The sequence below is a fragment of the Vipera ursinii genome (genome assembly GCF_947247035.1).
Source record: "Vipera ursinii genome assembly, chromosome: 1".
Lineage (NCBI taxonomy): Eukaryota > Metazoa > Chordata > Lepidosauria > Squamata > Viperidae > Vipera > Vipera ursinii.
In genome coordinates this window covers 111,286,074-111,311,433 of record NC_139512.1, presented here as the reverse complement: position 1 = coordinate 111,311,433, position 25,360 = coordinate 111,286,074, and the positions used below count along the sequence as shown (strand labels likewise).

The 25,360-nt window shown below is 43.9% G+C and overlaps 1 protein-coding gene across 1 annotated transcript in view; it reads right to left on the bottom strand.

Annotated features, from left to right (window-relative positions):
* Nucleotides 1-25,360, bottom strand: part of IGHMBP2 (immunoglobulin mu DNA binding protein 2) — an 84,744-nt gene that overhangs the window by 46,481 nt on the left and 12,903 nt on the right. Inside the window, exons 4-7 of the mRNA XM_083348961.1 lie at nucleotides 24,356-24,453; nucleotides 17,781-17,944; nucleotides 11,394-11,594; nucleotides 4,956-5,103 (exon numbers count right to left, since the gene is read on the bottom strand). Coding sequence (XP_083205087.1) covers nucleotides 4,956-5,103; nucleotides 11,394-11,594; nucleotides 17,781-17,944; nucleotides 24,356-24,453 — 611 coding nt within the window. The remainder of the gene's footprint in view (nucleotides 1-4,955; nucleotides 5,104-11,393; nucleotides 11,595-17,780; nucleotides 17,945-24,355; nucleotides 24,454-25,360) is intronic.

Genomic DNA, 25,360 nt, shown 5'->3' with positions numbered 1-25,360 from the left:
GCAATAAAGTGACAAGATTGGGTTGCACCAAATAACCTTGCAGAAGAGAGAAGGCAACAATGAATTTCTACCTTCAGTTATAAAAACTGGGTAATTGCTCCAAGGGGAACATGCTTCTAAAAAAAAGCGGTGGATGGGTAGGTGGAGAAAGAATCTACTGCAGAGAAATTGATGATTCAACAATGTAAATCTTCATACTTGACCGATGTCTATGCCACTGATTTCAAACCAATTCATTTGCAGAAAATATGTAACTATATGTAGCCTGAACACATATGCAGTTTATGCTTATAAAGGGAATAATAATAATAATAATAATAATAATAATAATAATAATAATAATAATAATAATAAGAAGAAGAAGAAGAAGAAGAAGAAGAAGAAGAAGAAGTTGGAAGGGACCTTGGAGGTCATCTAGTCCAACCCCCTGATCAGGCAGGAAACCCTATACCATTTCAGGCAAATGACTGTCCAGTCTCTTCTTAAAAACTTCCAGTGTTGGAGCATTCACCGCTTCTGGAGGCAGGGTGTTCCACTGGTTAATTGTTCTAACTGTCAGGAAGTTTCTCCTTAGTTCTAGGTTGCTTCTCTCCTTGACTAGTTTCCATCCGTTGCTTCTTGTCCTGCTTTCAGGTGCTCTGGAGAATAGTTTGACTCCCTCTTCTTTGTGGCAGCCCCTGAGATATTGGAACACTGCTATCATGTCACCCCTCACCCTTCTCTTCGTTAAACTACACATACCCAATTCCAGCAACCGTTCCCTATATGTTTTAGCCTCCAGCCCCCCAATCATCTTTGTTGCTCTTCTCTGTACCCTTTCTAGAGTCTTGACATCTTTTTTACATCGTGGTGACAAAAAGCTGATTGTAGATATATGTATACACATCCATGCGTAAATGTACAAACACACACACACACACACAAAATATACAAGCATCCATACATAAGCAAATGGAAAAGTGCTGAGTCAACTATTCCCAATTGCCTTTTAACAAATAAAACAATTTTGCATTTTGTCTCTAAAACCACATTGTTTCATATTTTGCTTTTGACAACCAGTGCAAACCAGGTTTCCAGTGGTGGGATTCAGCCAGTTTGCACCAGTTCAGCAGAACCGGTAGCTACTTTTTTGTTGCCCAGGCCCAAAATGGACTTCCGGAAGCAGCATCCAAACAGAGAACCGATTGTTCACATATTTGAATCCCACCACTGCAGGTTTCTATGAAAAAAGTTAAAGCAGAAAAGGATTCCTTTGCTTGTCGTAATAGCCCCACATTTTTGGAAAACATGTTATTATTTAAAAACCTGGGTGGTGGATCTAGTTATGGCGCCTGACCGGATGGCGCCTGACCTTCGCTCCTTCCGACGCAATCTGAAGACCTACTTGTTCGAACAAGCCGGCCTGGCCTGATGGGTGATGGGTTTGGATTTTAATATTGTTTTAGTGCATTTTAACTTATTGTTGTTAGTTCTGGGCACCTTGTTTAATCTTTTTTAATATTTGTATCCTTGTATTTTTATATGTTTGCCCTGTTCACCGCCCTGAGTCCTTCGGGAGAAGGGAGGTACACAAATAAAATTATTATTATTATTATTATTATTATTATTATTATTATTATTATTATTATTATTATTATTATTATTATTATTAGACCAAGCACCTCAAAACAATCTAGATTAGAATCAAAATAGAGCTGGAAGGGACCTTGGAGGTCTTCTAGTCCAGCCACCTGCTCAAGCAGGAGTCCCTATATCATTTCAGACAAGTGGCTGTCCAGTCTCTTCTTAAAAACCTCAAGTGATGAAGTACCCACGTCTGAAGGCAAGCTGTTCCACTGGTTAATTATCCTCACAGTTAGGAAGTTTCTCCTTAATTCCAAGTTGCTTCTCTCCTTGATTAGTTTCCATGTGTTATTTCTTGTCTTGCCTTCTGGTGCTTTGGAAAATAAATTGACCCTCTCCTACTTGTGGCAGCCTCTCAAATACTAGAATACTGCTATCCTGTCCTCCCTAGTCCTTCTTTTTTCTAGACTGGCCATTCCCAAATCCTGCAACCTTTAGTCATCTTAGTTGCTCTTCTTTGCATTTTTCCCCCAAAATCTCAACATAGTTTTTAATAATGTGGTGACCAAAACTGGATGCAGTATTCCAGATGTGTCCTTACGAAGGCTTTATAAAGCGGTACTAATACTTCATGTGATCTTGATTCTATGCCTCTGTTTATACAATCAAGGATTGTATTAGCTTTTTTGGCTGCTGCTGCACACTACTGACTCATTTTTAAGTGATCGTCCACTAGGACTCTAAGGTCCCTCTCACAGTTAGTTTTTCAGCCAGGTTTCGCCCAATTTGTACTTGTAACTTTGGTTTTTCCTGCCCAGCTGTAAAACCTTGCTTTTCTCCACATTTAATATCATTTTGTTGGGTAGGGCCCAGTGTTCAAGTCTATCAAGATCTTTTTGGATTCTGAGCTTGTCTTCTGGGGTGCTGACTATTCCTGCCAGCTTAGTATCAGCTGCAAATTTGATGAGATCCCTTTCTATTCCTTCATCTAAGTCATTTATGAAGATATTGAAGAGTACTGGGCCTAAGACAGAACCTCGTGGTACCCCACTATTTACTTCCCTCCATGTAGTTGTAGTACCATTGAGGACTACTCGTTGAGTACAGTTTGTCAGCCAGTTACAAATCCATCTGGTGATGATGCTGTCTATCCCACATTTTTCTAGCTTACCAAGAAGTAGGTTGTGGTCTACTTTGTCAAATGCCTTGCTGAAGTCTAAATATACTATGTCCACAGAGTTTCGCTGGTCTACTAATTTAATTACTTTGTCAAAGAATGAAATAAGATTGGTTTGGCATGATCTGTTTTTAACAAACCCACGCTGGCTACCAGTTATAACTTTGTTTCTAAATATTTACAGATCTGTTTTTGATTATTTTTTCCCAGTATCTTCCCAGGTATTGATGTCAGGCTGATTGGTCTGTAGTTTCCTGGGTCTTTTTTCCTTTTTTGAAGATATGAACCACATCAGCTCTTTTCCAATCCTCTGCTAGTTCCCCAGTGCTCCAAGATTTTTTAAAGATATGGTGCAATGGTTCTGAGATAACATCTGCCTTCACAACTCTGGGATGTAATCCATCAGGTCCCCGTGATTTATATTCATCAAGGTCAGACAGGTGTTCTCTTAAAGTTTCAACAGAGGTTGGGAGAAAAGGTTATTTGCAGGTCATCTGACTGAGTATTCACAGCAATTAAAATCCACACAAACTGTGGACATGGTTGGAGATCTGCCACTTGTAGATAATTCCCTTTCCTGGGCTGGCTGTAAAGGTGTGGACAATACATGTTGACTTTTACCACACTAAATGAGGACCCAGATTGTTGAGGGCAATTAAGCTGACTTTGTAATAATGCCGCTTGGGGTGTGGGTGAAAGCCCTAATAAGCAGGCATATGCATAGAATGAAGGCTACTGCTAAGCTTGTAAGCCGCCCTGAGTCTTCGGAGAAGGGCGGGATATAAATGGAATTAAAATAAATAAATAAATAATTGCAGAGATGGTGTCTGCCTCTGAAGAAGTGAATACCACTTTGTATGAAGTAGCCTGTCCCTCTGCAAATGAACATGGTCTTTTTTTAAGGACATCGCTTAAAGTAGGATGAACAGAATAGGACTGAGTAACACCATTCTCAGGCCTTCGAACCTTCCCAGGAGAAGTAAATTAAATCAACAAAGGAGTATGATTTTATGCCTTCTATTAGATTGTTGACTAAAGTGTTTCTTTTAAATAACATCCAGAGCTTGCCCAGAATTCTCTGATATGAGAAATTTCAGAGCAGAAGGGGAATATAATTTTCAGTAAGAAATTGGAATTGATATTAGTTCATAAATCAACTTTGTACATTAGGTATTTTAATGTATATTCTTTACACAAAATTATCTGCAAAGTTTCCTGAAAATTATCCTTATGGGACCAGAAGCAGTTCCCCAAACATAAATAATTGCAGTCTGGTTGAGAGTCCTCTCCAAGAGGCTGGGTGTGCACTTGGAAACAAAAACAAATTCCCGCCTTTGCTGGTTCAAGGGCTTAATTATGCCTATAAATAATGCATAAATACCTTTCCTCCATTAAATGGAGCAAGAAAGCTGCAAGGCATGCTTTGTAAAACGTGAGCAGCAGAATTTGTCTGCTGTTCAAATTCACACAGTATTGATTAGTTACCAAATCATCCAGTTGCAGAATAAAACCTGATGATCAAAAGAAAAAAAGGTAAAATTGGGCAGCAAGACTGGAGACCCAGTTTGGTCTAAGTCAGGGGTAGGCAACCTCGGCTCTTTTATGACTCATGGACTTCAACTCCCAGAATTCCTGAGCCAGCCAAGCTGGCTCAGGAATTCTGGGAATTGAAGTCCATGAGTCATAAAAGAGCCGAGGTCGAAAGCAGGAAAGAGTGTCTCATCTTAGCCTTGAAAACCAGCTGGGTGACTTTACGCCTCTCTCTCTCTCTCTCTCTCTCTTTCTCTCTCTCTCTCTCTCTCTCTCTCTCTCTCTCTCTCTCTCTCTCTCTCTCTCTCTCTCTCTCTCTCTCCCTCTCCCTCTCTCTCTCTCTCCCTCCCTCCCTCTCTCTCTCTCTCTCTCTCTCTCTCTCTCTTTTAGCCCAACCCACCTCACAGGGTTCTTGTTGTGGAAAAAAATAGGAGGAGGAAGATGTGTTGGGTGTTTGAGCTACAGGGAAAAAATAATAAAGAGGGATACAAATAAATAAATAATACAGTGCACTGTTTACTATTTATGTTTATAGATACTGGGGTAAGAAACAGTTCAAAGACATACCTCTGCAGTTGGGGAGTTTCAGTTTAAGTAGATTACAGTTAAAAACAGAACAGTTCTATCAGTAATAGGTAATCATTTGATTAAACCTTACAGGCAAATCTAGAAAAATTCTCTTAACCTGTGTTCGTTGCCAGAATAACATGAGCTTTTTGCAAGGTTTCAGACATAGCCATTTCTTCTCGTTCCTTCAGTTCCTTTCTCAGTATCTTGATTTCATTTAAAAAATGTTTTCTCTCTCCTTTGTCTTGGGTCTTCCTGGTTTTCATCTGCAGAAGAGAGACATTGATCTCAGCACAGCACATATTTACTAGTCAAGGCGATTGTAAAACAGCAGTATTTCTCTGATAAAGTGCCATTAGAACACCACAAATGCTTTTTGGGCGGATCTTCTCCAATCTGACCCCCCCCCAACTGGCTGGGGACAATGGGAGTTATAGTTTAGTATGAACATATGACCAGTTGATAATAGCATTCATTAAATTCTTGATATTTTTAAATGTAAACCTGTTTTTCTGCTTATATAAATATTCAAAGCAGCTTACAATAATAAAAAAACACTACTGTATAATTAATTCTGCATAATAAAAATCAAAATGAAAATCAGTATCGCTGAAAGCAATTAACAGTCAAAAGTCAAAACTGAAAGAGGGATTTATTTGCCATTTTCCTAAATAATGGAAGAAGGGGAGCCAAATATTAGAGCGATGCTTCTCAATCAGAGCGGCTTTAAAATGTGTAGCCTTTCCTAGGCAGCATGCTGGTGAGTTGAAGTCCACATATCTTAAAGTTGTTGAAATAAAAAACATTCAGGTAGTATTCATTTAACAACCACAATCGAGACTGGAATCTTGGTTATTGAGCAAAGCGGACACTAAGGGAGAAACCCACCTGGGTCCTTCACTCAATAACAGTGATCGCAGCACTCTTGTTGCGGTCATTAAATGATTTTACAGGTGAAGCAAATGGAGACTCTCACAATGCCTGTGAAGGGATTTGGGGCTCCATGCTTGCTTGGATTTTGGCTGCCCAACTTCAAGCAGGCACAAAGTTGGCCATTCTTCTTGGGATAGAGAGATTTTGGGGTCCGTGTGTGATTGAATTTCAGTTGCCAAGGTTCAAGCTGGCACAGATCAGCAAGGAGCTCTTTCATCCAATCTCCAGAGATGAGAGGGAGTGCTTTTGTTAGTCAGCAGCAGTTTTCAATCTTTCCTGCTGGCTTCCCCATCGACTCTCTGGCGAAGCTGGTAGGGAAGATCGCAAGTGACAATCACATGAGGGAGGGGTCATATCACCTTGGCAGGGATGTAGCATTTTGAGGTAGCTGGAAATGTTTTACTTTTTTGAGGCCTTTGTCATTTTGACCTATCGTTAAGCAATTGGTCATTAAGCAAGGACTTCCTGCACTGCAATGGAATAAACATTCTATAGTCTGGAGCCCACAAAAGGCCCATTCCTGAAAAGAAGAACTGAGTTGTCCGTGGCAGTGGGAACTCCTTCAAAAGAGGCTCTTTTGCCATGCGGGCAAGTTCATACTGGTATCGTCTCCCAAGTAATCAAAACCATGGTAATATAGAGAGATTCAAAGTTTCATATCATCTTAAATTATGTCCAATAGATAACTGGCAACCAATACAGATTTTTTCCCCTACACAGTGATCCTATACTTTGCACCAGTTCTTTTTCTGAACATTTTAAGGATGAGGCAAATCAAAAAGGGTTGGAGGGAAAAAAAATACAGTTCTCAGAGGCAAGGTGAAAAGTGAAAGAGATAGATTTTAGAATACAAAGGAGTTATTTAAAAAGAAGCTGCCAAAATGCTAGTCATTTGCTCTAATTCTTTTTAGTTTAAAGTGATCTTCTTGTTTCTTACAAAAGAGCACAAATGAAACTTGCTACACTATGAGGCATCATCGTTACCAGGAGAACTAAGGGAGGACTGGAGGTCACTGTCCCTGTACTCCTCTTTATATACTCTGTGTATAAATTATAAATCCCTTGTACTCCTCTGAATAATTAATTTTGGCCCAATCAAGAAAACTATTGAAAACGACTTCGAGGATCCTAGCAATGGTGAGTGTGATGCAAATGCAGCTGACCTTCCATTTAGGGAGAGCCAATCAATCCTTGACTTAAATACCTTTCATTCTTCACCCTTACAAGTTCTCTAGGGATGTAGTACAGCTATAATATATTGCATGTCTCTACAAAAGTTTGCAGCTGAGCTATTCGTGGTGAACAGATTACTCTCAAAATTTCCCAAACCTCATCTTTTATTAAAATCAATTTTCTAGCCCTGAAAAAGGACAAAGCCAACAATAAAAATAACATTAAACTTTATAGAAAATCTTAAGCTGAACAGTATTAAAAAGTGCCACTGAAAACAGTCATAGTGCTGAGCACAGCAGAATTTGAAAAATAGCAAATAAGCAAGCCACTTAGTATTTTCTCCTTTCAACCCTCACATAAATGCCTCTTTTTTTTCTGTGTGCTTTGCAGGTAGTCCTCAACTTATGGTTATACATTTAACAACCATCTGAAGTTACGACAGTACTGAAAAAAGTGATTGTCCGTCACCTTATGACAGTCGCAGTGTCCCCCTAATCATATGATCAAAATTTGGGCTCTTGGCAGCCAGCGTGTATTTGTGACAGCTGCAGTGTCCTGGGGCCGTGGGATCGCCATTTATGACCTTCCCAGGGGGCTTCCAAGAAGCAAAGTCAATGGGAAAAGCTGAATTTGCTTAACGAGATGATTTGCTCAACACCCACAGCGATTCACTTAACAAGTATGGCATAAAAAGATTGTAAAATCAGGGGCAACTCACTTAAATATTAATGCTTAGCAACATAAAATTCTGGTCCTGACTGTAGCCATAAGTTGAGGACTATCTCTATCTTGAATATGCACAAAAATGAGTAATCAGAAACCTCAGTCAATCAAAAGTGTGCGTTGAATAGGCAAACTCCCGAAATACACACTGGCCTCTACTTTCCTCCTCATGCCATTATACACATATCCCAGGTGGCTACACAAACAGGCAGAAGAAACCATCAGGACTTCATATGCAAGCGTGTACATCTGTGATGGATTACAGCCCTGCCTTTTCATTAGAGTGTACAAAACCTCTAGCATTTTGGAAACTCTGGTCTCCAGAGGTTGCTGAGTGTGTGTGTAGTGTGTAAACTGGCAGTGGATAACCTCCCAGCACAGAGATTATAATGGAGTTATTGCTAATTTCTGCAAGGTGGTCGTGCACAACAGACAATAATTTGAATTATGATAGACTTCAAACAGTGCCATATTTAAAGTAAATGTGAAATAGAAAATTAAATAAAGAAGATGCACCAATTTTACAAGGCAAATGGGGTGGAAAGAGAGGAAAATGGAGAGACCTCTTACTTTCTGGCCTTTTTTCCTATCAGTTACAAGTTGTAATGCTATCAATATAATGTAAAATTGCAATCTATGTTTGGAGAGTCTCAAAGAAATAGAGAAATGGGGGAGACCGATACATGTCAATGGGCCTTTCGTGAAGCAGACCTCTTATTTGTTCTAAATTATTCTAAATCAGGGGTGTCAAACTCAATTTCATTGAGGGCCACATCAGCATTGTGGTTGCCCTCAGGGGGCCGGGTGGGTATGGCCAGGGTGGGCGTGGCCTACTGGGTGGGCGTGGCTAGAGTGTATATGGCCTACTGGGTGGGCGTGGCCAGCTCTACATCGTTCGCATCAAGGGTGCCTATGGGGGCCTGGGCAGGAGTGGGACAGATCTGAGGGTCTCTGGCAGAAGGAGGGTCTCTGGGCCAGGGCCAAGGTGGTGGGGGCCGTTCCCTCACTGTTTCCAGGATGGCTTCACGGGCCGCATGAAACCACTTTGCGGGCCGGATTCCCCCCCCCAGGCCTTGTGTTTGACATGTCTGTTCTAAATGATTTATTCTAAACTCAGCTAAATGATTCAGCCTTGACCTGGCCTTAATTGTGGAAGCAAACGTAAAAGGCAGTGTTGCCACAGATCACACCAAGTTCCAGTAAGGAAGAGCTTATGCTGTTCCCTCCTTGGTTCTTAGGAATTCCATAAAGTTCAGAAAATATCTAGATTAATGTCAGTTCCTTCCTGCTCCTTCCAAGCCCTTGAAACTGCTCCCTTCACAAGCCTTAACATTTATTAAACAGTATCTGTTCATTCTTTCTTGTCTTTAAAAAAAGTGTAACTAGCAAGTTAAAATTATTAGACAGTAGAGAGCTCTCCCCTAACAGCCCATCTCCTCCTCTTTCTGCTCAGAAATGGGAACAGTTTGAAAAGTGGCTTTCCCACCAGCCCAATATATTAAAATTAAGTTAAATAAACATTTCAAGTCACATGGGTGTGCTGAGAGCCGTTTGAGACCCCTGCATTGTCAATCCTGACTGTACTTTCATTCTGGATTTATCGGCCAAGTATGGCTTGCTTGCTTGCTTGCTTGCTTGCTTGCTTGCTTGCTTGCTTGCTTATTTATTTATTTATTTATTTATTTATTTATTTATTTATTTATTTATTTTTTATTTATTTATTTATTTATTTGACTTATATCCCACCCTATCTCCCGAAGGACTCAGGGCGGCTAACTGTGCAATAAATTAAAATTAAAAATTAAAAATAAATTAAAAATTGTAAACATAATTAAAATGCCTGTCAGTCCAGGTCAGCCAGGTGGAAAAGGAGTGTTTTGAGGCCGCAGCGAAAGGACCGGAGATCTTGGGCCATCCGAAGCTCAGGGGGGAGCTGATTCCATAGGACTGGCGCTCCCACAGAGAAGGCCCTCCCCCTGGGGTTCGCCAGCCGACATTGTCTAGCCGACGGTACCCTGAGGAGGCCTTCGCTGTGTGAGCATAGTGGGCGCAGTGGCGTAGCGTGGGTTGTCAGCACCCGGGGCAAGGCAAGTAATTTGTGCCCCCTAACCCGTGGATTTTAGCACTCGAGTCTGCCGCAGGGAGCCCCGCATTCTGGGCGTCCGCCGCACCCCCCACCCACGCCTCCCCCGGGAAAAGGGGGAAGGTCTGGCATCCCCTCCCTCACGTGCGGCAGAAGCGCCGGGACCCGAGGCCGTGCCAGGAGGCGGGCGGCGCAGCGGAGCCTCCACTTCGGAGCCGGCGGGGGGGCGGCTAGGGGCGCCGCCGTCCCTTTCTTACCTCTGATGCCTGGAAGAGAGCGGGACCCGCCAGCGCAGCTGCCCGTCTCGCTCAGGCATGCACCGCGGCTGGCCGGGGCTTCCGCCGGGGCCGCATCCAGGCGCGGGGAGCGAGGGAGGGGGCCGGCACGACGCCCCGTGAGCTTGGCAGCCCTTGGCCGGAGTTGCAGCTGAGCCTGGAGCCACACCAGCCCGCACCTGCTGCCCCGGGAGAGCTCGGCTCGCTCCTCTGACCCCCCTCCCGCCACCGCCGCCCCCTCAGCCACGTGCGCCGGGCCGCCACCGCGGGAGCCGCTCTAGCGCGGAGAGGGGGAGGCCGGTCCCCGTTCGGCCCGCCAGCCCTGGGAGAGCCCCGCGCGAGCGCCTCGCCAGCCACTGAACTCTGGCTTTTGAGCAGGAGCGAACTTGCCCTGCTTGCCCTTGCCCGGCGCCGGGAGCAGCCGCCGCCGACCGCCCCGCTTTTCGCAAGCCCCGCTACGCCGCCGCCACCTGCCGCGGGGTGAGGGAGTCGGGGCCGCACTGGCGGGCGCTTCTCTGGCAGTGGGGCATGTTGGTGCCCTGCACTGCGCTCCGTCTGCGGGGGCCGCCCTGGGAAAGGTGGAAGTGCAGCTGTGGTCTGGGATGGCTCCGAGCCCTGTCTGGCCGGCTTTGTGCCTCCGTCCCCCAAGAGTAGCTGGTTGTGAGTTGCTGCTTCCCCGAGTGCGCCTCAGCCCCGGATCCCCCCCGCGGGACTCCAGCCGCGCGAAGGGCGCTTCGGCGCGTCTTCCATCCCTCCCGAGTACGAGCGCGCCCCCCCAGATGTTGCGCCCGGTGCGGCCGGCCCCCCCTGCACCCCCCACGCTACGCCACTGACTGGGCGATGGGAATTCGTTCCCGGTAGCAGATGGTCCTGCAAGTATCCCGGGCCTAAGCCATGTAGGGCTTTAAAGGTAAGTACCAGCACCTTAAATCTCATTACCATGCACAGGTAATAATAAGTGGGGGGGGAAACAAAGCAAAATTGAAAGTACTCAGGAAAGAAGGGCGGAGAAAAACTGAGTGAGGAATTTCAATTTGCTCTTAACAATGCTAGAAAACTTGGGAAAAAGAAAATGGAAAGAAAAGACTAGATCCCTAAAGAATCCTGAATAGTCTACAGAATATCCCACTATGTCAGGGTCAGTTACAAAGCTACAGATATTTTTAGTTATAGCCATTCTACCCAACACTGCTTTATATACCTGAGGAGGAGTTTTGGTTCAATTTCAAGATAAGACACATATTCAATCATTTCTGCATAGCACTGTACTTATTCCAAGAATACAATGTCAAAAAGAACACTACAGATCCACAATTTATTCTACAGACTGTTTTTAAAAGCTGCTGTAAAAATGTAATACAAGACTTACAAATGCTTGATCAATGTCCTTCCGGATATCTGCTACAATCTGGGCATTATCTCCACGCAACAGGACAGCATCCAGCGAATGGTGCTGTATGGACTCTAGAAGACGAGCTGGGCGACCGAGACGCAGGATCCGTACCTTATGATTAGAGATCCTTTCCACCAAGTTATCAACTGCAATATTAGAGGGAGCACAACAGAGAACCTAGGAAGAAAAATATCTCTTTAAACAGTATTAATTCACTTCACTGAAATAGCTACAGTCCTACACAGATTCATACCTATAGTTTACAGAAACACTATAAGCATCAAGGGCAAAAGGAAAAGAAAGGAGTTTATTTTATAAGTGCCAGGAAAAGAGATTATTCTCAAGTCAAAGCTGGATCAGGATTTGCCCTGGAGGACAAAGGACTTTATTATATGTCAGACCTCTGAGCTAAAAGGAACAGTACAAATTCAAAGAATTAAACCAGGATCAAGGAGAAAAGTTACTTTGAGATACTAGTCCCAGCCAAATTTAAGTTCTAAGCTGCCAAGGATCTTTCAGCTTTGTCTTTTTCTTTTATGTCCCTGATGATACCCTTTAATTCCAAAGCTTTACTTCTACATCTCACTGAACCTCAGAAGATCCAGGATCTCCTCTGAGCAGAAACAGTTGTGCTTCAGCCAAGAACATTACTAATAGAAAAATGAAGATTTTTCTAGAAATACAGGTAACCTGGATGAATCTGTAACGCTTCCAAAGTTTTTCCCTTACTTCTAAATGGAAATAAGAATATCATCCATCACAAAGAACCCAAACTGTAAGATAAACATGGTGACTCTTAAAAACGTGTAGTCGTGAAATAAAATTATGCATCTTTCCGCTGAGATTTTTGACTACCTACATCTCTAAAAATGGAACAAAGACCTTGTATGACCCCCATATCCAATTTTTGATACTGCCAAATGGCCATTCCCTAGAATTTTCCAAGTTTTATATTATAACTAAAATTCCCATACTCAAGACCTAATGTTTTTCTAAATGTATTCTGAGAACAAATGTATAGATTTTAAAATAGCACTGCCACCAACCCAAAATTATTTGTTTCTGTGTTAAGGTTTTATTTTATACTATTATCCTACCTTCTATTATTTCTTTTCCTAGTAGTTTAGTATCTTAAATATGGGACAGGGGATTACTTTATTTGGGTTATTTACCTAGAGATCCAGTTTATTATAAACAATTAAAACTTTAACAATAATATTTTGTGAACAGAGAGCATTGGGAACTGTAGTTAAACAAACACAAAACTCTTCCTCTGAGCACAATAATATTACCATACTGTAGTTTATTTTTCCATAAGGGCTACCAATTATTATTTGTTTATATTTAAAGTTCAATTCCTTTTCTTTTCTTTTCTCTCTATAAAAATTATTCCTTCCCTCTCCCCTCATCCCAAAACCTTTTGGACATTTTGTTAAAAATAGACCAGTTAACTTTTGACTTAAATTATATTAGAGTATCAACCTACTGTTCTTTAACATACATCCCTTTTAAAATGAAGGATGGAGTTATCAAGCATCCCCATATATTTATACAGTAACAAATACAACATTCTTGCACATAGCATTCTCTCAAACATTCACATACAATTCCACACAAACCTACGTGCAAGCTTTTCATCAGTTCCAATGCTGTTTTCCCCCAAACATTAGAGCAATTAGTAATGGACAATGCAATTAAGTATTGTCTACACCCAAATATGAGGCATCTTGCCAGCAGTTCATGGTCCCAAAGCCAATTTTCATTTCCCCCCCCTCTCCTCACGCCCACTCTGCAATTTTTACACATATGCATTTCTAATACTCTGAGAAAAGCATGATTATTCGGGCCGTTTGCGGAGGCCGGTGGTTGGCTGCGGCGTTTTCTGGGCTTTTGGCCCCTTTCGCCGGCGGTGGCGTTTCCATCTTGCCCCAGGCTGCTTCGGGCCGCTTTTGGCGACGTTGTCGTCCTCGGGCCGTTTCGGCGGCGGAGAGGGCGACTGCGAGTTATCCCAGCGGCGATGATGTTTTTTATGCTACCTCGGACCGCTTGTGTCGGCGACGGCGTTTTCGGGCCGTTTCAGCGGCGCAGAAGACGACCGCGGGTCACCTCAATGGAGCAATGGCGACAGGTGGTCCTTGCACCGCTTTTGGACCGCTTCAGCAGCGGTGATGGCGCTTCCAGACCACCTTTACTACCTTGGCCTGCCTACCCTTCTGCCTTGAATACATACATCTACCAACTCTCTGCCTACCCCCCCTCTCCCCTTTGGATTTGGTCGGTTCTGGGTACCAGCCACGGTGGGAGAGTGGCTTGGTTTTACATCTGCAGCCCCATAGAGGTGGGAGCTCTATGGGGTATGCCTACCCAGAGTATATCTTGGACCACCCTCAGGAACAGAGTTGCAACCCGTCGTGAGAGTGCGGGGGGTGGCCTGCTTCCGGGGGCACCCAACTGAGTGGCAGTGCAGTTGGGTGTGGATCCAGATATTTATTCCCGTCCTTCGATCCTCTTATGGACATGACCAACTATGGGACTGCCTATCCTGGACTTGTTGGACCTATATGCGGCAATACACCTGCACAGACTTGTTCGCCCTCAGGGGTGCCCCCCTCTCCTGAGTGCGACCCGCCTTTATAAAAAACTCCAATCTCGATGAAGGGCCCGATTTTTCGGACCCAGAGAGATGGCTGGGCATGGGCAGGGGCCTTCAACATAAATTTAATAGGAGGCCCCTGGTTAATTTTTTATCAAAATTTTTTATTGGGTTAGGGAGAAGGGTGGGACGGGGTGGGGGTTGTTTGGCTATGGGGGGTGGTCAATCAACCATGACTCAGGCCAGGTTTGGGTCTGGTCGCGCAGGGGGAGAGCAGGGTGTGGTTGTCTCCGGGGCTCTGGAGCGGGTCGTGGGACTGTCGATTCCCACGACGCTGGGGAATGGCAGCAGGTGCATAAACAGAGGGCCGTATCGTTACCGGGGGGGCCGTCTCCGCTATTTGCAAGCGGTGAGGCGCTCCGACCCTCTGTTTCTTCCCCGAGGTTCCGGGAGTGAGGATGTGCAGCCTCCTGAGCTCCGGTTGGTGTACCTAAATGCCAGGTCCGTGGTTAACAAAGCTCCCCTTGTTAGGGATTTAGTTGAGGGTGAGCATGCGGACCTGGCTTGCATCACGGAGACTTGGTTGGGCCCGGAGGGTGGGGTCCCTTTGGTTGACCTCTGCCCACCAGGTTTCCGGGTGCTACACCGACCACGAGCTCAAGGTAGGGGTGTGGGTGTGCCGGTAGCTATCAGGGAGACCTTATGTCCGCGGGAGACCACCGTTCCTCAGATAGTCAGGTGTGAGTCTCTCTTCTTGAGATTTGGTCCGGGGGCGCAGTTGGGCTTGCTGCTGGTGTACTTTTCGCCTAGTCGCGCAGCGGCAGCCCTGCCCGAGCTGCTCGATATCCTCTCGGGGTTGGTGATTGAGTTCCCCAAACTTATAGTTTTGGGTGACTTCAATCTACCATCCCTGGGAGGTTCAGCTGAGCTAGCTCGGGAGTTCATGGCTTCCATGACGGCCATGGACCTGACGCAAGTAATTTCTGAACCAACTCATGAGGGAGGCCACACCCTTGACCTGGTTTTTTTATCTGGACGGTGGTTTGATGATCTTGGTGGGGGCTCTCCATTTATTATGCCCCTGTCATGGACCGATCATCACCTCCTGCGGCTGGTCTTCCGTTTTGCCATCTCCCGCCGTGGGGGTACGGAGCCAATTAGATGGTACCGCCCCAGACGCTTAATGGATCCTGATAGATTCCAGGCGGCGCTGGGGTCCCCACCTGCCTCCGTTGCTCACAACTCGGTGGATGCCCTAGTGGAAGCCTGGGAAAGGACGGCCACTGAGGCACTCGACCGAGTTGTACCCTTGCGGCCCCTGACCCGGTGCAGATCCCAACGAGCTCCATGGTTCTCCTCGGAGCTCCGGGAGATGAAGCGTCGGAAACGGGGCCTAGAGAGCTGTGGAGGTCCAGCCGATCCAAATCCGACCGGTTGCGACTAAGAACCTTTATTAGGTCTTATCTCACAGCGATGAGGACGGCGAGGTGTAATTACTTCTCTGCCCTCATCGCGTCCGCAGAAAATCGCCCGGCCGCCCTGTTCAGGGTGACCTGCTCCCTCCTTAATCAGGAGGTGAGGGAGGATCCCTTGCAGGGTCGTGCCGAGGAGTTTGGACAACATCTGCTGGATAAAATCGCTCGGATTCGGACCGGTCTGGACTCCAACTGGGCAGAGTCTGACGAGCAGGACACGGGCGGTCTTGTCGATGTTATTTGGGAGGAGCTTGATTCTGTAACCCCTGAGGAAGTGGACAGGATTATGGGGAGGCTGAGCTCCACCACATGTTTATTGGACCCGTGCCCTTCTTGGCTGGTTTATGCAACCCGGGAGAGGACACGAGGCTGGTTCCAGGCAGTTATATCTGCTTCCTTGAGTGAGGGTAATTTCCCCGCCGTCTTGAAGGAGGCGGTGGTGAGACCTCTCCTCAAGAAGCCTGCCCTGGACCCAGCTGTTTTGAACAACTTTCGTCCGGTCTCCAACCTTCGCTTTCTTGCGAAGGTTGTTGAGAGTGTGGTGGCGCATCAGCTTCCCCTGGTCCTGGATGAAGCAGATTATCTAGACCCGTTCCAATCGGGTTTCAGGCCCGGGTACAGCACGAAGACGGCATTGGTCGCGCTGGTGAATGATCTCTGGAGGGCTCGGGACAGAGGATATTCCTCTGTCCTTGTCCTATTAGACCTCTCGGCGGCTTTCGATACCATCGACCATGGTATCCTGCTGCGGCGTCTCAGGGGATTGGGAGTGGGAGGCACAGTTCTTCAGTGGTTCTCCTCCTATCTCCTGGGACGCTCGCAGTCGGTGTTGGCAGGAGGGCAGAGGTCGACCCCTAGGACCCTCGCTTGTGGAGTTCCTCAGGGGTCGGTCCTCTCGCCTCTCCTGTTCAACATCTACATGAAACCGCTGGGTGAGATCATTCGTGGTTTTGGAGTTGGGTATCATCAATATGCCGATGATACCCAACTTTTTATTTCGACCCCAAACCACCCCAGTGATGCCCTCGATGTGATGTCCCGTTGCCTGGAGGCAGTGCGGGCCTGGATGGGGAGGAACAGACTTCAACTCAACCCTGACAAGACTGAGTGGCTGTGCATTCCGGCATCCCGGGTCATTCAAAATATTCCATCTCTTCTTATGGGGGGTGAGTCTTTACCCCCCGTGGATAGGGCTCACAACTTGGGAGTCCTCCTAGATTCACGACTCACTCTGGAAGATCATATAGTGGCCGCGACTAGGGGGGCTTTCGCCCAGGTTCGCCTGGTGCGCCAGTTGCGGCCCTATCTGGACCGGGATGCCCTGTGTACGGTCACTCATGCGCTCGTGACCTCTCGCCTGGACTACTGCAATGCTCTCTACATGGGGCTTCCCTTGAAGACCACTCGGAGGCTCCAACTGGTACAGAATGCAGCCGCGAGAGTTGTCTTGGGAGTTTCCCGGTACTCCCATGTTACACCTTTGCTCCGCGAGCTGCATTGGTTACCAGTTGTCTCCCGGGTGAGGTTCAAGGTTTTGGTAATAATCTTCAAGTCCTTACATGGCATGGGTCCGGGATACCTCGAGGACCACCTGCTGCCGGCGTCAACTCCCCTCCGCCCTGTGCGTGCCCACAGAGAGGGCCTCCTCAGGGTGCCTCCGGTCAGGGAATGCCGACTGGTGGCCCCCAGGGGGAGGGCCTTCTCTGTGGGTGCTCCGGCACTAGGGAACCAACTGCCGGTTGAGCTCCGGATGGCACCGGACCTCCGCTCCTTCCGCCGCGGGCTGAAGACCCACTTCTTTGAACTAGCTGGTCTGGCCTGATGGGGAGGGTCTTTTTAACGGGTTTTTTATTATTTTATTGTCATTGTATTTTAATTGGGCATTGGTTTAATCTCTTTTTAATTTTTGTACTGTTATTTATTTATATATGCCCTGTTAACCGCCCTGAGTCCCTCGGGAGAAGGGCGGTATAGAAATTGAATAAAACCTAAACCTAAACCTACCATCTGTATGTATTATGACACTTCCCAATTCACCTGCCACACTGGACTTAAAACACTGAGAAGCTGCTCTAAGCTTGAAAGAGGCTGCAGGTCTAGTAAGAACTGTAGGCAATACCCCCTACTCAGCCGGCTACTTCCCGTACCTCATGCTTTAACCAAAGCTGAAATGCACCTCATTCTGAATGGCAAGGTTCACTTTCCATTCTTGCCTCAGAATAGTACGATGGCCACAGGGACCTAAGTTTCCGGCCTAAATAGGCATCTCTTCAGAAAATGTATTCACTCACTCACTTTCAAGCCTTGCTCCACAGCTTGGAGTATTATCTCCACCACAGTTGTTGTCTTGCCAGTTCCAGGTGGTCCATGGATGATAGCAAGTTCCTTCTGTTCCAATGAAAAGCAAACAGCTTCCTTCTGGGAGGCATCCAGGGAGTCATTGTAGAACTTCAAAAGCCCTGTAAGCAGCAGGGGCATTTGTTCAGATTTCAGTCTCGCCAAGAACATTTGCGAGAAAGCAAGTACAATACAAATAAGAAGAGGTTGTTTTTGGACACTGACCAGATTTCTCAGCAAAGGAAGCATCCTGATAATTACTAAGAGCAATTCTAAGCCCCCACTGAGGCCTGGCATCTCTCAAGAAAGTTTCTGTTTTACTGCAAATATTTTCAGTCTTTGAAAGAATAACAGATTAATGTGCTTTAACAGCCCATTGCCTTTAACAGTTCCACCACACAGAATACATTCTTACTAGGAAATTCTCTGACAAAATACAAGACACCTTTATTTCCTAAAAGTCCAAACATTTTAAACACTATGCTGAGCCAAAACCTTAATTATAGCTTTGTACACCAAAGCTTATGTGTTGGACCATAAGAAAGGCTGAGCACCAAAGAATTGAGGCCTTTGAACTATGGTGCTGGAGAAGATTCCTGTGAGTCCCTTGGACTGCAAGGCAATCAAACTAGTCAGTCCTAGAGGAGATCAACCCTGACTGCTCTTTAGGGGGCCAGATCCTGAAGTTGAAACTCAAATACTTTGGCCACCTAATGAGAAGGAAGGACTCACTGGAGAAGAGCCTAATGCTGGGAAAGATTGAGGGCAAGAGAAGAAGGAGATGACAGAATGAGGTGGCTGGATGGAGTCACTGAATCAGTAGGCGTGAGCTTAAATGGACTCCAGAAGATGGTAGAGGACAGGAAGGCCTGGAGGAACATTGTCAATGGGGTCGCGATGGGTTGGACATGACTTTGCAACTAACAACAACAATGACGTGTAATTAGATGAGCAACAGAGCTTCACAGAACAACTGCTAACAATTCATTAGGCAGAGAAGTAAAAAGAGCAAGAAGCACTACCTTGAAATGGCCAGCTGACAATGCTGGCTGCTGGAAGGATGCAAGGAAAGTACTCTTTAGTCAGTTGGAAAATGTTCCACTGTGTGTGTGTGTGTGTGACAGAGAGGGTGTGTGTGTCCCAGCTAAAACAATGGAGCTGACAGGTATCGATATCATATCTTATTTCTTATTTTCCACAAACCTCATGTTTTAAGTGCTCTGTGCAAGCTTTAAAATAACTACATAAATATCTATAGCTTTATTTCTTAATTCAGGACCACCTGTTTTTTCTTGATGATAGTTGAAGGGGAGGGAGTGAAACTGTTAATTAACACCATGTGTAACATTTCACTTCTCCTTCCAGCATGCATCCCCAACTGGAATGGGAAAAGGGAACTTTCAGAAGACCCTCACTTTTCTAAAAATGTTATATGTCATTTTATCTTTGGGCGTATCTCAGGAATTGATATTATGCCAATGTTGATATTATTGCTGCTATTATCATTATTATACCATTATTACTATTGACCACCCCTCCTCCTCCTTATCCCACCAACTTTTCAATTACAAAGATAAGGAGGCTTTTAGCTTATTTGATGCCAGTATTGCAGGAAGAACCGGAAGAACATTTATTCACCAAAATCCGGAAGACATCAACTAAAATATAAACAGCAGTTTTATATGTAGGGGAGCCGTTGGTAAGTAGGAGTTCTTCTCATCATTAGTTTGGCAAATGCTATTGGAACGGGCATTTTTAATTTCAGACTGGCAAAAGACACTAAATGGACCATTTAATTCCTCTCTAGCTATTGGAGCTGGCACATCAAAAGGGGCAACAATGCCACTTTGCTGGATCAGGATGCGAAAAGGCTTTGTATTCTGAATGGCAAGAAAAGAATTCTCTCTCCCAATTTGCTGCTGCTAAGATGCCCGATTGGAATGGCTCTTCTGCAAAGAAGTAGAGAGAGATACTAGCATTACCGTAAAACTGTTTTTCAGGCAGATTTTATTAAAATAATGCAAATAGCAAATTTGTTTAAAACACAAAAAGCAAATTACAGATATTTCTAAAGTCATAGTAACAGCAGGTTTTATAATCAAGGGTAAAGAATATATTAGAAAGTTATCATCCTGGATGTCTACTTATTTTTACAGATTATCCAAGCCAGGGGTCCCCAATCCTCAGTCCATGGACCGGTACCGGTCTGTGGCCCGTTGGGAACTGGGCTGCGCAAGAGGCGGGCAAGCATGCAAAACTATCCCTTCCCCACCACCACCACTGCTGCCATTCTGTGGAGCTGGAAATGTTGGTGACTGCTGATCCAAGCAACATTTTGTTTTAACCTTTTTTTCTTTTTTGCTATGTTTTATAATGTTTTTATTGTTAAAAATGTTACATGCAAAATCAACATATCTTTTGATACCTAAAAATAAGAATAAGTAAGTCCCCTTTCCACATATAAAATCAACTTTTAAAAATTGCTGTGAACACTTGAACACTTCAACATTTCCATTATTTTAACATGAGCTATAGGGACTTTTCTTTTAAAAAAGCATAATTTTAGTGCATTTTCCATTTACCATACTTATGTTCCACTTCTTGCTGATCAACAAGGCAATATTGCACCCCTTAGCAAAACAGCACAAATGAAAGATTCCAACTCTTGTGACAGCATGAACGAGCTCTGGTTTGTTAGTCATGTCTAAGCTACCCTTCAAAAGCCAAAAGTTCTATATATCATGAATGCAAAAGAAGCTTTTGGCTCCACTTGCCATTTTATACTGCATTCTAAGTTATTCACAAGATCAGATTCATTTATCAGCTGACAAATGCAGAATGAGAGAAGGCATGTCAGGCAAGCTGATAAGGTGCCTATTTGCCAAGATGTATGAGTGCAAAAACAATCACTAGAGAAAATTATAATGCATTTGGTATTTTTCTGCAGAACAGATTCAAGGACAGGACAGTGCATCTGTGGTGCCCGAGAGAGATAGGAGCCAGTTTTGGTATAAAGACAGAAGCTTTTTTACCATATTAAGTTAACTGAAAGATTAATTCATGGGACAAATTCTGCATTCATTCACAGCAATGATTCTGCTCCAGTATTTAGACTTCTTATTTTTCACAATTTGCTAAAGGTACAAGCAATTTATAAACTGTCACTTTTATGTTCTTTCAAGCAAAGACTGCAAGTGTTAGGGAAAACAGAAAAAAAAGCACATCATGATTTAGGTATGGTAAATTAGTTTGGGCTTTTTCTGTGCACCTTCTTTTGGATTTTACTACTTTAATGCTACTAATATTTAAGAAAGTAGACTTGCTTTCAGCTATGGGGCTGAAATTCAGTTACTTCTGAGTGACACCAAGGGCATCTGCACACAGCTATCAGAAAACATAATGCTGAAGAAAGTAACCTATGTACATTTATTTGTGCGTAAGCTTCAGGAAACTGTCTTCAGGCAGCAGTTCACAAAATTGGCTGTTTCTTTTAGGATCCATCCCTTCTAAGAATGTAAGAACTGCTATACAGGACTTAAAGGGCTGCTTGGTCCAGATTGTTGGGGGCAATAAGCTGACTTTGTAATAATGCCGCTTGGGGGGGGCGAAAGCCCTAATAAGCAGGCATATACATAGAATGAAGGCTACTGCTAAGCACATTTGATTTGTGCTTAGATTGTAAGCCACCCTGAGTCTTCAGAGAAGGGCAGGATATAAATGGGATTTAAATAAATAAATATATATATATATATATATATATATATATATATATATATATATATATATATATATATATATATATATATATATATCTGCTCCTACTATGGCCGGGGTGTCAAACTGCTGGCCCGTGGGCCGGACACCTCATCTAGAAGCCGCGCCCACCCCATTGCCGGCGATGGCAAAATAGTCCCGATACGTCTCTCGACGTCACGTGACATCGCGAGTTTGACATGTCTGTACAATGGTAGCCTGATGGCTAAGCTAAAGCAGGACAGGAGTACAACGGCATACTTTTCTTTCTGTTTCCCAGTAAACACAATCAAAAGCATCACATTTTTAACTTTAATACATCAGGATAGAGCGATTCCCCCAAAACTAACTGGAACTATTTAAAACATGGAAGAAAAACCACTCGACCACTGAAAGTAGTCCAGGAGCACCAGTTTGATTGCTTACGCTAGCCTTTACCACAGGGGAAAACTCATACAAAATTGATCTGATGTTCTAGTTCAGGGGTAGGCAACCTTGGCTCTTTTATGACTCGTGGACTTCAACTCCCAGAATTCCTGAGCCAGCAGAGCTGGCTCAGGAATTCTGGGAGTTGAAGTCCACGAGTCATAAAAGAGCCAAGGTTGCCTACCCCTGTTCTAGTTGGTTGGAATTCAGTGCGATCAAATGATTGCAGGATATGGTGAAGAGAAAAGAGGCTTTCTGCAATCACCTGCTGTCCTTGATTCCTAAAGCCAGCAGCACTCTCTCGCCTCTCCTCTGAGGGTTGAATAGGTGGGACAAAAAGACATCTCAGTACAAAAAGAGAATCTGACAAAAATAGAGACGAGCAGGACAAAAATTATCAGAATTTTTCTGACTTTACAGGGATGCCTAAGTTTTGTTGTTGTTGTTCTTTTCCTGCAGAAGCAGAACATTTTGGGGAAAGTGGCAATAGCACCGATATGGCTGTGCTGCTCAAAGGAAAATGCTGACCTCTGGTGGTTACCAACTGTCTTTATACATATGATTCCCAAATTCTAGGTTTCCCTATTTTGAGATTTCTGGCCGTTTGCTTTTAAATATAGGTGAGTTTCTAAAAGTATTCTCTCTCTCTCTCTCTCTCTCTCTCTCTCTCTCTCTCTCTCTCTCTCTCTCTCTCTCTCTCTCTCTCTCTCTCTCTCTCTCTCTTCTATTCAGAATAGAATAACCCAAGTCCCAAGTCATTCTGTGTGTTTTTTCTGACATACTAACTAGCCTTTATATAATTGGCCTTTAAATACTATATATTCAGTAGGTTCACACAACACTAAACAAACCACTGTGTTCCATTATTACATACCAGAAAGGAGACATTATACGCTGTGACTTTTTCTCACAAACAGGTTTGCTTAATTATTTATTCAAAATGACTTATATAGCCACCTATAATTTTTGAGGACAGATAAGTTGTTTCGCTCAAGTATTTCATTGTAACTTAATGCATTATAATTAAGTATATTATTATGCTTTCTAACAATAGGAATTGTGTCTACCAGCACAATTGGGTTCTTAATAAATGGAAACAGAAAAATCAAGAGGCAGTTTCTGAAATGTTGAACATTATCTGCACAAGGTCTATAAAGAGAAATGGAGAGTAGAGGGAATGAGTGAGGGATGGACATAATCTGGGGTTTGGATTATGAGTATGAGAGAGGTGATAATAAGCAAAATTGGAAAATGCAGTATGACTTTATTGATTGATTGATTGATTGGACTTATATGCCGCCCTATCTCCCGAAGGACTCAGGGCGGCTAACAACAATAAAAACAACAATACAAAAGTTTAAAAAAAATTAAATAAACAGCCCCAATAAATAAGTTAAACTAAACAATTAAAAATTAAAAAACATTTTAAAAAACCCTGTCGTCAGTCCAGGTCAGCCTGATGAAAAAGGAAAGTTTTAAGGCCACGGCGAAAGGACTGAAGAGATCCGGGGCCATCCGGAGATCAAGGGGGAGTTGGTTCCACAGGGCTGGCGCTCTGTATACCAACTTTATACCAAAGCAGGAGAGGCACACACAAGCAGATTGGATTGAGAAATGTATAAATGTGAAAAAGCAAGTTTAGACACTTGATTTAAAGGAAGTAGATTATAAATAAATTTGAAATATGGAATGCTTTTTATGAATATGGAGTTGAAGATTTGCTGCTGAATGCAATAAAAGCAATGTACTGTATATACTGAGACTAAGGCATAAATGAAAATAAATGAGAAATGCTTCAGGAACAATACCGGAGCAAAGACTAAGGTAATTGTGTTCAACTAGGAAGATGCAGGAAAAAATTAAAAGTTACACCTAAATGGTGAAAAGCAAAACAAATGGACAAATTTATGTGTCTTGCTAGAATGTTTACTGAAGGTGGAAAAGCATATCTATTCAGAAACACTGTGCTTGGGATCCCACATTGTGCCTTGTGGGATGTGAGAACCCAATCAACAACTGATTTTATCATTTTGATAAATGAATAAACATTTCTGTTTTTGCTGTAAAGATCTATAAAGACAATCCACAACAATACTTGCCCAGATATAAATGCTTGCCCTCTATGACATAAATATATATATTTGTGTAATGTATGCCAGGTCAGTGCAAAAAGGACCAAACAAAGAAAACAAGGTTCATTTGTATCTTTTCTTCAAAAGGCAACACAGAGAGCAAGAGAGGAAGACTTTTTAGGGACGCCAGTTGTGGATTAAATCAGACATATACTGAATAACTTCTTCAGTTCCGGGGATTTTTCACCATTCATTAAAAAAAAAGAGAGAAAGAATTCTTACTTGTATCACTGGCACTACTAGGTTCAGAAGAACAAAACAGCACATCAATAAGATCAGATGCTGGACCAGACCCATAGTGATTAAGTGTATTTAAAGCCCTTTCAAAGAGAAGAAAATAAAAGAACTGAATCTTAAAGACAACCCCTTCAAAACTTATGAAACAATACCAAGCAATAATATCTTAAATAATTACAAATGTTGTGTGATCAGCTTGAAATGACGTATCGTAGTCTCAGAACCATAATCAAACTTCCCAGGAACTTAGTATTATCAGTCTATAAAGTTAAATTAACTTCTCTTCCACTAACTCAGACATGTCAAACACAAGGCCCGGGGGCCGGATCTGGCTCGTGGTTTCATGTGGCCAGCCATCCTGGAAACGGTGAGGGAACGGCCCCCACTGCCTTGGCCCTGCCCCAGAGACCCTCCTCCTGCCAGAGACCCTCAGATCTGTCCCACTCCTGCCCAGGCCCCCATAGGCACCCTTGATGCGAACGATATAGAGCTGGCCACGCCCACCCACTAGGCCACGCCCACCCTGGCCACACCCACCCGGCCCCCTGAGGGTAACCGCAATGCTGATGCGGCCCTCAATGAAATTGAGTTTGACACCTCTGCACTAACTCCTTCATTCAGGGCTGAAAAAAACTTCTAACCACATGCCAATTTAACCCAATAGGCACATAGGATGTGGAGCCTACTTGTTTCATCATTTGCACAAGTAAAAGGCCCAGATTAAAAACATATGTTGCCAAAATAGGCATTATAAAGTGCTCTGTATGACAAAAATGCAGCAAAAAAAAAACTACTGAACAAAAAACAGAGAAACGTTCATGAACCTAGGAAAATGAGGCTATCATTCAAAATCTCAATGCAATGGAGCAAATGGAAAGATATCTCCCAGCTATAGCTCACATAACTGTTTTCCTCACTTCCTTTCAGAATTCTGGTTATTAAATAAAGATTTTTTTTATCCCTTAAGACATAAAAGTTCCATAATCATCC